The sequence below is a fragment of the Grampus griseus genome (assembly GCF_964374135.1).
Source record: "Grampus griseus genome assembly, chromosome: 9".
NCBI lineage: Eukaryota > Metazoa > Chordata > Mammalia > Artiodactyla > Delphinidae > Grampus > Grampus griseus.
The window spans coordinates 13,869,145-13,885,090 of record NC_139003.1 but is presented as its reverse complement, the minus strand read 5'-3'; the positions used below and the strand labels follow the sequence as shown (position 1 = coordinate 13,885,090).

The 15,946-nt window shown below is 48.9% G+C and overlaps 1 protein-coding gene across 1 annotated transcript in view; it reads left to right on the top strand.

Annotated features, from left to right (window-relative positions):
* The window catches only part of TBXAS1 (thromboxane A synthase 1), a 151,073-nt gene that overhangs the window by 91,304 nt on the left and 43,823 nt on the right, over positions 1-15,946 (top strand). Inside the window, exons 6-9 of the mRNA XM_082662137.1 lie at positions 415-503; positions 2,254-2,402; positions 4,150-4,280; positions 8,330-8,644. Of these exons, the coding sequence (XP_082518263.1) occupies positions 415-503; positions 2,254-2,402; positions 4,150-4,280; positions 8,330-8,644 (684 nt within the window). The remainder of the gene's footprint in view (positions 1-414; positions 504-2,253; positions 2,403-4,149; positions 4,281-8,329; positions 8,645-15,946) is intronic.

The window sequence follows — 15,946 nt, the reverse complement described above, 5'->3', positions numbered from 1 at the left end:
ATTGGAACCAAGCAAACAGGGATTTGGGCTAATTCCAGAGTTGGTACATATGGATTGTGGCCTATTTACTCTCTAATACTAACCAAATGTCACGAAACTGAGTACTGAGTCTCATTTCTAAGCATTTAATGATCATTTTCATAATTATTTCACAGTATTTACTCTAAATCCTTCCTTCTTTTTGCTTTCAAAAAAAAAACAGATTGCTTCAACTAAAATAGACGTTTACAGCGATCGTATTTTATAATATTTGTGAGTATTAGATCTTCCTCTTGAATCTTAGGTGCGTGAAAGCTACATTCGAAACGATGACCATTTTTCCGGGAAGCACCGCATATAACCTCTTCATCTGCAGCTAATTTAGGTGTGCTCCCTGCATGGTGTCCTAATTACACCTCTGTTATCTGCTATCAGATGATACCTCTGATCAGACAAGCCTGCGACCTGCTCCTGGCCCACTTAAAGCACTACGCAGAATCCAGGGACGCTTTCGACATCCAGAGGTAAGGGCGCCGCGTGGCTACATTACAGATGAGAAATCACGCGTTTGAATTGCTGCTTCTTGTAACTGTACGTAATTGCCAGACAATTACCTTGGGACCAGCAAACTATGGAAATGCTAGAAGCTCCTAAAAGTATGGGTGGACTGAGAAGAAGAAATGAAACCCACGGAAAACGTGAAGCAAACGCAGACGAAGCCCAGGGGGTTGTGGCTTGTGGAGGGAACCCTGAGTGGGCAGTGTTTTGTGGGTGGACTCGCCCTCCGACCTCTATAGACCCAGGAGTGGGCAAGATATGTCTGGGCAGAAAGGACAGGGTCCTGGGGGGCGGGGGGTTGGGGGGGAGGAGTCCATGCATTTTTAATTCAAGAAAAACGGTGGCACGCCTCAGGCTAGAAGCCAGGACTTAGTGGTGGGCCCTCAGTTTAAACGACTGACTGTCTGGCTTTTTGCCTAATTGTCCTGTGCTAAATTATGGTTTATACCAGATGAAGAGTCACACAGCAGATTAGCCAGAAGCCAACTCGCTCTTATTATCATTGTTAATAAAATAATAACATAATCATCACCAGCATTTACATTCTACCGTATTGTTTACAAAACTCTCTCCTCTACATTCTCTCTGGTCATGAGATGGTGAGTTGGATAAAGAAAAGATGGGCCCAGCAGCCATAAAAACAAAGTAAACAACTCTTAAAACCTTTACATCGTCAACAGTTAGGATCAGAAGAAATCACATTCAGTAGTCGAATTCTTGTTTTTGCTGTCACAGGGAAATGTGTCATCGATTATAGAAACGTTTTCAGTAAAAACAGTCAGAATAAAAGACGTCACCCGGAGGAATGTGGTGTAGTCCTTGACGATAAGTGATTGGCTATAGGATTTGTGAAGAAAAGGAACTAAGCATGCGCCTACCTCAAGCCAGAAAAACAGACCTTTTCATTACCAAAGGATATGAACACCCCGTGTGAGCCTTTTACAAGCAACCTGCTACCCCTATGACATAGCAAAAAAGAATTATTCTAGCTTAAAAGGGCCATTTGGGGGGCAGGTTTCCTAGAGCCTAAGAGGTTAATTTTTCTGAAGCTACTGCCAGACCCTTTTCCTTGTGTTTGTTTCTAAAGTGCAATGTGTGTTTCCTATAATAATATACATACGTTCACGAAGCTGGTACCAAAGTTTGTCTTGTATTTATTTGAGCCTAAAAGGGCCCCGGTTTTTTGTTTGTTGCTCTTACGAAAACTGTAAAATCACTAGGAAGAAGAGGGAGACAGAGCTAATAAAACTAGAAAACCAGGCTGTGAATTTCATCAATCACAATTTGCTGTACATCCATCAGTCGTTAGGCCCTGGCCTTGGATCGCCTCTGCAAGGCCTCTGTAAAGCACATAGGCTTCGGGTCAAGTGTTTTCCCTCCTTCCTGGGGAGGAAAATGTAAAGTGTACGTCTTGGTTTTGACTGAGTCCGGTTTGCAGCTACCGGAAGGCTGAAAGTTGAATACCTGAGGCTCTCCTCCCCTCCCCCAACTTTTTCTAGATGGGCTGTTATGTGTTTATGTTTCCCCCTCAAATTCTGCTCTCATGCCCCCAGGATCTAATCCTGGGGGCTGCTCTCCCACCACCTCGCTTCGGATCTGCCAGAAGCTCCCCTTTCAAACAGGTAGACGATGGAGTCGTGCCCCTCCAGGAGTGCGTAGGATGGGGAGGCCCGTGGCTGAGTCCTTTCCAAACGCAAACTGTTCTCTCTCCCACAGGTGCTACTGCTGCTACACCACAGATGTGGTTGCCAGCGTCGCCTTTGGCGCCCAGGTGAACTCCCAGAAGGCTCCCGGGCACCCCTTTGTGAAGCACTGCCGGCGCTTCTTCGCAACCTCCATCCCCAAACCGATCCTGGTTTTAATCTGTAAGTGCAGCTCCTGTGGAGGGGGGGTAAACTGGGCAAGTTGGGCAGACCCCGTGACACCCCGGTGGCCCCAGGCAGCTTCGGGGCTCAGCCCCTGCCACCTGGAGAGGGTACTCAGGGTGTCTCTGAGAGTCACCCTGCAGAGTCTGCCCTGCAGAGCCCCTGTTTTCCTGGAGCCGCCCAGGCTCCTCTGCACCAGTCTGGCGCCACTTATTACCAACACAGGTAGCCCTGGCCTGGCTCATCACTGCCTTAGCGAGCATGGCCGCCGTGCACCGGGCTGAGTGCTTCGCCTGCATCGCCTCTGTTAGTGCTGGTTTTCACCCCATCAGGAAGGCATTCTCCTCCCCACTTTACAGATGAGAAAACTGAGGCTTAGAAAGGCAGAGCCAAGACTGGAACCCAAACCTTTCATTTTCTAGGGCATGTTTCTCACCCCCAGCAGATTCCTCCTTAGAACCCTTCTCTGCTTGAAGCCAACGCAGAGTGAATTAGAAATCATATGTGATGGGTGACTAGCAGATTACCGAATGCTGTGGAGACCAGTCCATTTATTTTATTTCTGTTTTAGAAGTGAGTTTTTACCCTCTGGCCAATTCCGGTACCTTCTTGCTTCTTATGGAAGCAATGAAGTGTTGTTATTATGGTTATTGATTATTGCCATAATTCCTAACCATTCTGCTGGGCTGGTAAATTCTATTCATTCCTTGGTTAGTTTCATTCCCATTTCTGAGTCAATTTCTGTGGAAGCCCCTGTCGCCTCCCTCTGCTCTGCACTGACATCGTAGGAGTTGTCGCTCTGGGGGTCCAAGCAGCCTCCTCCTTCGCCCCTCACCCTCTGCACTCCAGGGAAATGCCCTCGCCGTCAACCATGGAGTGCCTGCAGGGCAGGTGGGTCCGTTGTTCCATGGCTGCTGCCACTCCAAGCCCTCCCTCCCTGCTGCGTCACTTTGGTTCAGGCTCCCGCTGTTGAAAAGGGGCGGAGCATCCTGAGACCGGTGTGGGTCCATTAGGGTCCTCCCACCCGGCTCCCACACATGCCTGTGCACAGTAGGCCCACCGTGAAGTCTGAGGAGCTGAACTGAGCTGAGCTCCCCAGAGACGGGCTTGGCCCACGGCCCAGGCTACCGTCCAAGAGGGGACAAGTGTCCCTGACCCGGGGAGCCTCGTCATGGAGGCCTGTCATGCCCAGGGCATGGTGGCAAGGGCACAGGCTGCACGTGGTGTGCAGGGACGTGCCCACAGGGGACGAGGCCGGCATCCTTGTCAGCAGCTGCAGCGGCAGCTCTTAGAGACAATTCAGGTGGCAGCTCTGGGGAAAATGATCCAAAGGAAAAACAAAAAATGCAAATGACCAGAAAGTTAAGTAAGTAGATCGGCTTCTACTACTTGCTAAGACTTGAAACATGGCCTGCAATCTGTTCTTTCCTGATGAAGTACAAAGACCTTGGACCCTCATCTCTAGGACCTGGGAAATTAACTTATAAGCATGAGACTTGAGGGGTAGATGGAAGTGGGGATTCAACTGTACAGACGTTTATGAAGGGCTTACTATGGCAAGGAAGGGGAAGGAGTCCCGAGGTAGAATAAGATAGAACCCTGCTCGGAGCAGCGGCAGTTCAGAGGGGAAGAGAGGCCTTCAAAAGACCGATTCAAGGCCAGGGCTCGCTTCCTGGCAACAGGCATCTAATAGCCCTGGTTTATTCTCACCCCCTTTTCAATGCCACTTTTGTTTTTCTCTTTCAAGTATCATTTCCATCCATAATGGTCCCACTGGCCCGGATTTTGCCCAATAAGAACCGAGATGAACTGAATGGCTTTTTTAACAAACTCATTAGGAATGTGATGGCCTTGCGGGACCAGCAAGCAGCAGACGAGGTAACGTATTTTAATAGGACACAGCATCGAAATGGAGTAGAAGCTAAGCTGGCGTCGCTGTCTGTTTTCTCTCCCTCCAGTCCCAACCCCACACACCCACGCCATGCTGTCCTTCGGTGGCCTACCCCTTAGAGCTTGCCGGGGCGGCTGAGGCGGGGCAGTGAGGAGAGGTAAATAAGGAGAGAAAGGTGAAAGCAAGCAGGAAGGGCGGTGGGGAGAAGCCCAGAGCAATCTGTCCACACTCTGACCCAGGCGAGTAGAATTCAAGCTGTCCTCCCCCAAGCCCACGGGCCTCCCTATTTCAAGCATCACTCCCAGCCCAGGTTACGGGCAGCCTCAGAGAGTTTTCTGGGTAAATTCGCCCACGTGTTTTTCATCGGTGTATTCTTTATATTGAAAAACAGCAAGATGGGGCTCTACAGCACCAACAGCATCATCATTAGAGGGGAGTTCAGGCAGCTGTCACCAGCCCCGCGTTCCCTATCTGCGTGGAGGGCGTTGCTGCAAAATGCGTGGTTGAGGGCTTCGCGTGCTTCACTGAGACCTAGAAATCGCTTTCCTCCTTGAAGACTTGCCCTATGCTTGGCTCACAGTAGGAATCGAGTAAATATTTGTTGACTGAACTTGGCTGAGAATAGAAATAGGAGTTTTCAGTGTTAAGGAAAAGAATTTCAATATTGCCTGTGCTCATGCATGTATAATGCTATTCTTTATGGCCCTTACTGCAGTCAAGGAAACCACGTAAAAGGAAGAAACAAGGCTGAAGTGTCTTCCTGAGCTGACTTGTGTCAGATGTAGCTGTGGCGTGTTTTCTCAGAGACTGGGCGGCTCAGGGGGGATCACCAAGCGGGGGACGGAGGGCCAGCGCTGCAGCGTTGGCCGAGCGGGAGATCAGGGCTCAGTTAGTGGCTGGGAGCACGGAGCAGCCTCAGGCACAGCCTCGGCCTGCCCGGCTTCACTTTCTGGATCCTGTGCAGCCAACGTGTCCTAGACCAGAAGGTGACGGAAGCTCACAGGTGCAGACGAGCTCACAGCCCTTTGGCCCAAACCACTGAGAACTCAACCTGCCGCCCTTAGAGGTGTGGGAAGAATCAGCTCCCTGGTGTCCCTGGCCCAGCTCTGCCGTCTAAAAGGACAGACCGTTCTCATCCAGGTTCATGCCTCTCCAGGGTGAGGATGGAGCCCGGGGAAGGAGTGGCAAGGGAAGTCCCATTCTCAAACCTTAGTATTGCGGTGAAGGTCCTCCTTCACGCATATGGGGTTTGTCACACACCCCGCCCCCAGCCTGAAACCCACTGGTTGTAGAATCAGGCTGAAAATTCTAACCCCGTTGCACCAAATAGCTTACTAAGAGGTGAGGGGTTATTAAAGGTCCAATTACTGGGATCGCCTCAAGCTTTTCCTTTTATAAACTCGAGAGCTATTTGTTTCAAACAATGAGCTGATCTGAGAAAAACCTCCCAACCACAAATCCAGGACTGCCCATGTCAAGACAGAGCTATATGGTTACTAAGAAAACTTGCTTTAAACCCATCTAAACTCTGTAGACATTCCATCAAGCAGATGTGTGTTTGCGCAGTGGAAAATGCAGCACAGATGTTAAAAGGTAAATATTTTCCTAAGCTCTGGCCGATGGGTGGATTAGACACCTACATCTATCAGGGTGCATATTTCTCTTGGATATAACCATAAACCAGCACTGTTGCAGTCCTAAATGGGCAGTGTTCAAATAGCCTCCGTGATGCAGTGCAAACAAAAGAAACCCATTTACACTAATGCTCCTCTCCAGTGCACAGGCCCCAGAGAGCAGCCCTTTCCTCTGGCCTCTGGAGCTGGAGGTTAAGACAGATTTCTGTAAGGCTCCATAGCCCTGAAGCAGCCTGGCTGAGCCGGGATGAGAGGAAAGGTTGCCAGCTGCAGCTCTGCCACGGGGAAAACCCAACAGTGTGGATGTGCCTGTGCCCTCCCTCCATCATTGCCCCCACACGACTCCAGCAAAGCCACAAGCAAGCCTCAGGGACCACAGCTGTACCGCACCCAAGGCGTTTCAAACGTGCCGGCCAAGAGAGAGCCCGGGGATGCGCTGGGGTCCCCAGCTAGCATCCAGGAGCCGACAGAGCAGAGGATGTTCACCTCCCACGCGTGCCATCGTGCCCTGCCCCGGGACCAGGGGTAGAGTCCCAGTTGTTGACCAGGCAACAGGAAGGCAGCTGGCGGAAAGCCAACCCTTGTGGATGCCATTTGGGAAGCAGAACGAGTAGGGCTAGGGTGGAAAGAGGGTGGAAAGGGCCATTCTTTCAGCCATTCCCACCCAAGCAGACTGGCAGGACACTGAGGCCCTGCCTCCTAAGTCTCAAGGTTCTTGCCACCCACAGGCTTAGCTGGGAGCCCTGCTGGAATCTCAGCAGACACCTCCCAAGGTCACAAAGCTGGGAAGCAGTAGAGCTGCAAACGCCTCATGTCTCCAAGGTTCCTGCTCCAAGTAGCACGCAGTTGCGAGCAGATCCAACACAGCCTTCCTCAAAATGCACGTAGGGCGTTGCATGTTTACCTGTGGAGTTATTTACTGCATGGCTAACATGTGCTCGGCACAGTACAGGCATGGTGTGTGAGCGGGGTGGGGCAGGATCCTGCCCTGGAGACGCAAGCGACCCCACGTGACATAACCACCACCTTAACAGATGCTAACGTGTGTGACATAGATTATTAATGCAATAGGAATTCAGAAGCCAACCGGTTGAGACAATGAAACAACAAGTAAAGTTCTCTGAAATTATCATTTTTTCTGTTGGTGGTTCTAATGTTCTCCCTTATGCTGTTGAGTCCCATAAACTTCAGAAAAGAGTAACGTATTGGTTGTCACTCATCACATCAAAGAGCTGTTCAAAGATGGGATGTGCCGGGTACACACTTGGTCAACCCTAAAGCCATACGTAAACACTTCCATTGCTACCATTAGGGGTAGTAAAAACATAAAGAATATGCAGATTGCTGATAAGGAAGGTAGGAGGAAATGGTAAGAAACCTCTAACCGCTTAAATGGGGTAGGAGATTACTGAGGATAAAAGGACCCACATGAGGAGGCTAGGCTAAGGGATGCAAAATACAGACTGGAGACTTTGAAGACAGGCTTTACCAAAGCTAGTTCCCTCCCCCGCCCCCAGGTCCTGTTAACTCCCTGCTGTGAGAAACACATGGCGCAGAAGTAAGCCCTAGACGGTGGGGAAGTGAACAGTGGAGCGGGGGACGGAGGGCCAGCACGTGCTTTGATTTAAATCCATATGAGGCTTCAGTTGCTTTCTTGCTGGAAAGACCAACCAGCCAACGATACAAACACGGATAAAGTAAAAACAATAAAAGCCCCCTTGGTTTTCCCAGCTCCTCAGCTCACTGTGAACTGGGGGGTATGGATGTTGCTAAACATTTTCTATGCAGGGACAAACATAATTAAAGATATTGTCCATGTTCTGTTCTTACAGAAATGAGATTCTCCTATGTATACTGTCCTGCAACTTGCTCTTTTTACTTATCGAAGTGGCTTAACATCTTCTCGACTCAGCCCAGATAGAGCAGCCTCATCCTCTGTAACGGCAGCATCACAGTCTGCTGCTGGCCGCGCTAGTCTCTGAACCAGTGCCACAGTGAGGGATGGGCAGGGGGGTTCCAGGTTCTCTCCATCTCAGACAACCCTGCAATGAAAATCCTCATTCCTCTCGAGCTCTTTAAAAGCTGCATGTGGACTTCCCTGGCAGTCCAGTGGTTAAGATTCCGTGCTTCCACTGCAGGGGGTGTGGGTTCGATCCCTGGTTGGGGAACTAAGATCCCACACGCTGCGCAGCCAAAAAAAAAAAAAAAAAGAAGTGGAAATAGAGTGTCCTACACATGAAACCTATATAATGTTATAAACCAATGTCACCTCAATAAAAATAAGAAATTTTTAATAAATAAATAAATAAAAGCTGCGTGTGCACATCTTCTTTTGTGCTCCAAGAAGCCTCTCTTATGTGACGCTAAGACCAAAATATGCTCTTCCTTCTTTTGTTCCTTAGAGGCGGAGAGATTTCCTCCAAATGGTCCTGGATGCCCGACACTCCACCACCTCCGTGGGTGTGGAGAACTTTGACATGGTCGGGCAAGTCTTCTCTGCCACTGAATGCAGAGTGAACCCTTCCCAGCAACACCAGCCCAGACTCCTGTCCAAGCCTTTGACTGTGGATGAGGTGGTGGGCCAGGCCTTCATCTTCCTCATCGCCGGCTACGAGATCATCACTAACACTCTCTCTTTCGCCACCTACCTCCTGGCCACCAACCCTGACTGCCAAAAGAAGCTTCTGAGAGAGGTGGACCATTTCAGCGAGAAACATGTGAGTACAGCTGTCCATGCGATTGTATGTTCATAGAAGTGAAACTTATTTTTCCTAACCATCTTGCTAAAATCACATTCTAAGTTTATAAGGATGCCATGGCCTGCCTTCCCAATCTCTCTGGGTTAACGAGTAAAATGGAGTGCTCAGAACAACAGGGAAAAAGAAAAAAAAGAAAAGAAAAATTGTCCCATGCCTTCATGGTCTGGGGTGGTCCATGAAACCAAGCCTGGCTCAGAGAAGCTGCAGAGTCCCGGGCAGTCAGGGTCAACGATCAGGGATGGGGAAGGAGGTCTGGTTTCCCAATGCTCTGTCTGTGGGGTCTTCATGCTCAGGGAGGTGGATGTGAGCCGGGAAATGGAGCCAAGTGGAAGGCAGAAGCAGGCCTAACGATGGACCAAGTCAAAGCCGGAATGGAGATGGGGGCAGTGCTGAGGAATAGGTCTGTGATTGGAGTGATGTGAAACGGGGCCAAGTCCAGATTCTAGATATTCCTTTTAGATGGGGCTGCTCTTTGCTGGACTGGAAGCAAACTTCCAAAGGTGCTGAGCTCGGCTACTGTTTTTTCTGCTTATGTGTGTACTGCTTTGACTTATGAGTTGTTAAAGAAAGTCATTTAAAAACTCTGTGCTTTAAAAGGAAGACCACCATAATAGAAATCTTTCTAGTACATTCTGATGTAATGACTATTACATTCACAATGTTGGGAGGAGGTCTGTTCCATTATTGGAACCGTCAGAAATTTTTTTCATATATCGAGCTGAAAACTGCTTCCCAGGAAATTCCACTTCTTTATCCCACTGGGGAAAGTAGATGCAAGGTGAGGCTTTCTTTTGGAAACTGCACTACCTGTGTTACTAATTGCCTCAACTTCTGGCTCACCACGAGCTTATGGTTCACGTAAAGTTCTGTGACGTTATGACATCCGCCAAGCCCGGTGTCCCCAGTCCACTGCTTGGACCATTGATCTTCTGAGCATAGGTGCAAGAGTTTCGATTTATCCTGATTATTGGGCAAGTCAGCCAAAATAATTTCGAATCTTGATTCTACCATCTGTCATATTAGCAATTCCTCCGGCTCTGTGTCATCTGAGACTTGCTAAGCATGTCTCCTATTTCATCCAAGTCATTGATTAAAATGTTGAGCAGGACAGGTCTTCCCTGCAGGTTGACATTGATCTATTAATCAATATTCTTTGGGCATGGAGTCTCAACAAGCCATGAATCCATTAACCCTACTACCTACTTCCACCACCCGTCTCACCCCATTTCATAGGTAGTTGTGGGGTTTTTTCAGTTGAGGAGGTCAAGGAGGAAGGATCAAAGATGACTGGGGTACATTACTGCAAGAGAGATAAGGGGAGCTGAAGGTATATTCGGATGCAATTAGGGCAGGAAACAAAACCCAACCCCAAATGATTTAAATACACACATAAAAGGAGGGAGGTACTTATTAATACAAATCACTGAGCAGCTAAGGGGTAGATGTGGCTTCAAGAAACTCTTTATCGAGGCTCAAAGATGCACTCAGGTCCCAGTTTCTCCCCACTTCTTGTTTGTGCTTCCTTCATACTGGTCCCACTCTCAGTTGTGCCCTCGTCTTGAAGCCCCAAGCAGCCTGCTAAGAACACCTGGGACTACAGGTTTCCTTGCTCATAACCAATGGAAAAGAGAGCCTGTGACCCCAAATTCTCAGCAAGAGTCATCAGGCTCACTCTGGTCAGAATGCTTAAGTCACTGCCCATTCTTGAACGGACTGTTGTGGCCAGGGGAAGGGGGGCATGCATGGGCCTCAGTCAATCAATCCCACCCCCAGAGTCAATTGTACCCAAGTCAGACGTCTGCAGAACTTGGGAGAGCGACCTCCCAGAGGAAGCTCCGACAGCTATCCCAGGAAGGCGGTCAAGGCAGGAGAGGGAATTTAGCCCCCTGGTCTCAAATAAACCAGAAGGCCGGTCAAACTGAAGACTTTGGAAGCATCTAGAGAGTGGTCAGCCATGTAGTGGACACGGTAGTGGCCTGGAGAGGGGACAGCAGCTCTGAGAGGTAGAAGCCATGATTCTCACCTTCAGGGACTTTAATTGCCAAATAAAACAATAAGTTATGTCTATTTCAACAATCCCTCCTTCCAAATGAAATTCTCCAGGGCAACAGAAGGTAGCACCTAATCAGGTCTAGAATGTGTGGTGTCATTCACAGAGCTCGGGGCTCCGGGAGTCTGTCCCCCCAGCTACACTGGTTATGTTCACCTGCACAGGGAGGGTTTCCATAGGCCTTCATTCAGAGGCCCTCACGCACACAACCCCTTACCTCTGACATGGCCTAGACTGACCTTGACCTCAAGGAGGGTGATACGATCTCACTAAACCCTGGCCTCCTTCAAATCCCCCCAACCTAGGATGGGGGCTTCTTTCCCCAGAGAACGACCTCCCGTGGGGCTGTGCGGAATGCACATGGGCAAACAAACAGATTTCAGGAGGTAAAGTTTTTCAAACTTTAGTGTACATAAAATCATCTGGGAAGATTGCTAAGATGCAGAGTCCAGGGCCCTTCCTGCAGAGATTCTCATTCCGTAAGTCTGGGCCAGGGCCCAGGAACCTGTATTTTAAATACACATCCCAGGTGATTCTGACGCAGGCGGTCCCTGGTTCCACCTTGAGAATACAGCCTTGGACTCTCAGGGTCCAAAGCCCTGCCCCAGCCATGAAAGCCCCTGGGTCATTTTCTTTCTCTAGGTAACAGGTGGAACTGTCTCTGAGAAATGGGAATATATAGAGCTGGTCTTTTTAAAAAATAAATTTGGTAGTCACAATAGTGTTAAAAGTTGTATAGCTTGCACGTGGTACACACGCAATAAATAATTTTAGGTTCTCTTTTTTCTTTTCTTTTCTTTTTTTTTTCTGTAATCAGAGTTCTGTTAATATGGGCCATCTGTCAGAACATGGAAATGCAGTTTAGATGTTCACACATTAGATATTTTCCTGAAAATATTCCTGAAAATTTGCATGTAAAGTATGACTTGTGATAATTTTCCTGCTGGTTTCCATTCAACAAATATTTTCTGAGTGCCAGTTAATACCAGAGTCAGGCTCCAGTCCCTACATCCAAGGACGTTCTGACCTAGTTCTTCCATGATATCCCTGTAGAGTCCTGCACATCTCATTAGATGGTCTTGTATTTGTCAATGAGGTCACTGGATTTGAGCTCTAGAGTTTCTCTTCCCTGAGCCATACCCTTTTTTTTAGCAATGCCCTTAGAGAATCCAACAAAAGCTATGCTTTCTCCCCAAGAAAAAGTATGTATGTGTGTACTGTATCAGGATTCTTTCTGCTGACAGTAATAGAAAACTCAACCGAGGCTGGCTCAGAGAGTTTATTGACCCACGTAACTGAAAACTGCAGAGTAAGCCTGCCTTCAGGTATGGCTTGACGCAGGGGCTCAAACTCCGTCACTGAGACCCAGGTTGCTGTCTCTCCCCCTCTCTCAGCTCCAGTCATGCTGGGCACACTCCGTTCTTAGACAGGATCTCCCCTAGTGGTCTCAAGACAACTGTGTAACCAGTATGTTGAACAGCCTGAACTAAGTGAACATGGAATCCTGAACACGGAATCCTTTTGTATTTTTTCCAATTATTTCTTTTAAATATGCTCTGACAAATCTCATCCCCTTTCCTTGATGATACTTCGGACAGATCGCAGAGGTTTCTGTTCCCTTTGGCCTTAAATAACTCAGCAGTCTGGTCCAGGCTAAAACTTCAGTCTCAGATCCAGTTCAATGCCCGCCCATCCCCTTAGCTCCGGCTGACCTATGGCCTGAGGAAGCTGTCTGGGGGAGGCGGTGTGGTTTGTTCTTCACCCACCTTCCCCTCCTTCCCCGGTGTCTCCTGTACCCCCATCTCCTCCCAGGGGTGGGGCTTCTAACAGATCCCTAAATTCTCTCCTAGTCCCTCCCCTGTGGTATGAAGGTATGTGGCCTCTGGTATGAAGCGGACGGATGCAGGCGTTATTCAGAGGGCTGGCTCCTGCGACCACCCCATATGCCCACAGTTCCCTGATGGGGGAGGGGCTCCTGCCTCACAGCTTCTGGGTGCTGGGGTCTCCTGGTGGCAGCCACCCCTCTTAAGCAGGGTACTGGCAAGGTGGCTGGAGCTGACCAATGATGCCTTGCAGTATCTGAGTGGCACACAGGAGTCACACATCTTGGCCACACCCACAGGGGCTACTCCCTCTGCTGTCCCCTCTCTGTGCCCTGACATCTCTCTCCAGTTACTTTTCCTTTGCTCACGTAGGTAGAGAGGGCAAAGGAACAATTGTGCTGCGTCAGCAGACGGCCGCCATGTTCGGGTGGCTGCCTCGTGTCTCTAGGAACGGTTTTTTGGAGCGCCCCCCGACCTCCTCGACTCAGGACAGCAGAACTCTTCTCCAGGCTGAAGACCCCTTGCTCTGATACGTTTTCCTTACGTCCCTCTCATCTTTTCATGGGCTGAGGATAGGGACAGTGGAGAGCTGGTTCAGGTCCAGCATGAAGGAAGAGTCTCTGTCCTGGGGGTTCTCAGTGGAAGTCTTGCAGCATCTCACTGATAGACACTGGGTCATGCGCCTGCCTCTCAGCCCATCACCGGGGCTGAGGGGAATATGATGCTCTGACTGGCTTAGACCTGGGTCACTCCCCATCCCTGGAGTTGGTGCCCAGAAGGGGCCTCGCCGGAGCCACCCAGAACTCAAATGGAGGAGGAGTGGGTCCCTAAACCCGTTACTAGAAGTGGGGTGAGTGGCTGCTAGGTGGCCAGAAAACAGTGTGTCCACCCATGTACATGGAATCCACGGTGTCCAGATTAGAAGCTCCCACTTTCAAATTCTGTGCTGTGCAATCCCACTCACCTTTCCCCTGAACGTGTAAAAACAAGCTTTCCACAGTTGAAGGTATAAATCCAACAGTGACTAGTATTGCCTGCTCTTCTGCACTTCTAAATGATGTGTGCTTCTTGTAAATCATGTGGTCACTTCACACCAAGTGCCTGGCGATGTCCACAGAGCCAGCCAATGCTTCTTCATGGGTTAGAGTGATGCCCGGGTTGGCAGTTGGCCTTATAGCATCCTTTACCAGTGAAGATGGGAAATTGTCGGTGGTGAGGCCACTGATTCAGGGGCTCTCCTTGAACAGAACTAAACTTCTGGCACATATAGGGACACTCCAAGGCCATCCTTCACTATTGGGGATTATCTTGATACACGCTTTACACCCCACGCATTCAGTGTGGTAATACCCCATCTCTCGCCACCCTTTTTGACTCAAGTGGCCTTGACTGCTTTTCTCCTTTCAGGGCAGAGATCCCTGTTCCAGTATAAAATATAGCTATAATAGTCTATAACGCATGCCTCGGGGCTGCTTCTTTCTAGAACATGTATGTTTCCTCCCAAATCATCTGGCTTTGGAATTGTGTCTGGCCTCCCCTCCTTTCACAAAACTTTCTTTCTCAAGTCACCAGTCTCATGGGGAACTCTCTTTTTTCCCCACGTGTTTCCTCAGTCATCTTAAAGGGGAGCTACCTTCAATAGGGGAGGAGTGGGGAAAGATTTGTGCCATTTGGACCACTTGTAAAATTGAGAAAACACACAGATTATTTAATAAGACCTCTGTAGTATGGGTGCTTCATTGTGTTCTCCAATATCTAATTTTGAAAAGGATGAGAAGGAAAAAAAAACAAAAACTTCTTTCCATATAAATTGTTTTTGCTGTAGCTTTAGCACTTTATGTTGAAATTATTGACTTTTGATCTGGCTAAACCATTCTCTTTCCTTCTCTTTGGTGCCGGACTGTGGCAGCCAAAATTTATGACCCATCTTCCTTCTGCTTAATTTGTTGTTGTAAATCTGCTGTGCAGAACCCAGCTGTAAATTTATCACCAATTGGACTAGATTGATACACAGCCTCTCTTCAGGATGATGTGAACACAGTGATGCCTTAGAAGGAAGGCCAGATTCTTACAACTTCTCTTGAAGAGCTGCTTTGTAACCACTATAAATACCTAATTAAAATACAACTTTTTCTCTTAAGGATAAAAGAACATTCTATGCTGGGTATTTCAGCTGATTAGCTCATGCTGCTAATGTGAGCAAGGGTGAGGATTTGTTCCTTGAAGTAGCCAGAGGATCTCAAAGGAAAAGAGCATATTCTGTGGCTACACACACGCACACGCACGCACGCGCGCACACGCACACACACACACATGCACACACGCACGCACACATGCACGCACAGAGTCATTTTGCCCCATCCAGCTGTTTCATAAATACACGTCCTTTTTCACAGGGGTAGGGTTGGGTGGAAAAACTGTGAATATCTTAACACAAATTCATCCTCACTATGGAAAAAAAAAAGTCTCCCAGTTTGGATTCCACTCAGGGTCAATCTTCAGGGCCATTTTCACAGGGAGTAGGCCAATCTTAAATTTGATTTTAAGATTCAAGTGAAAAACTGGAAATGGGTTTTTCCCCATTGAGAAGGTTTCCTGCCCTATGCCCAGGTCTGCTGGGGCCCTGCTGTCTGACAGTTTAGGAGGGGTCCACTCAGCTGCTCCCCTGATTCAATCTCCCAGCCACACGGGGCTTAGTGGTTCTTCTGGAAGCTTCCCTTTCCTACAGATCCCATAATAGTACAACAGAACACAAAGCAACGAGGTACAAAGCAAGAGACAGGAACAAAGAACAACTTAGAGCTCTAAAGTCAAACTGTGAAACAAAGACGAGAACCGGGACGCCGGCACGGTGAGGTTAGTGTCAACAGACGGCAGTACCAGCCTTAGGGTGGAACGCCTCAAAATATAATGTACACATGAATCCCCTGGGGATCTTGCTAAACTGCAGGTTCCGATGCAGTAGGTCTGGGGTGGGGCCTGAGACTCTGCATTCCCAACGAGTTCCCAGGTGACGCTGATGCTGCCAGTCCACGGCCCACCCTCTGAGCAGCCAGGTTCCAAACCCTAAAGACTGCACCTCCCTCCGTTGTGAAGTACGTAACGAGTATTTCTTTCTTTCTTTTTTTCTTTTTGCGGTACGTGGGCCTCTCACTGTTGTGGCCTCTCCCGTTGTGGAGCACAGGCTCTGGACGCGCAGGCTCAGCGGCCATGGCTCAGGGGCCCAGCCGCGCCGCGGCACGTGGGATCTTCCCGGACCGGGGCACGAACCCGCGTCCCCTGCATCGGCAGGCGGACTCTCAACCACTGCGCCACCAGGGAAGCCCAAGTATTTATTTCTAATGATAGCTAAAGTACTGACGTTCTGCCAATGATTTACCTTTTGTT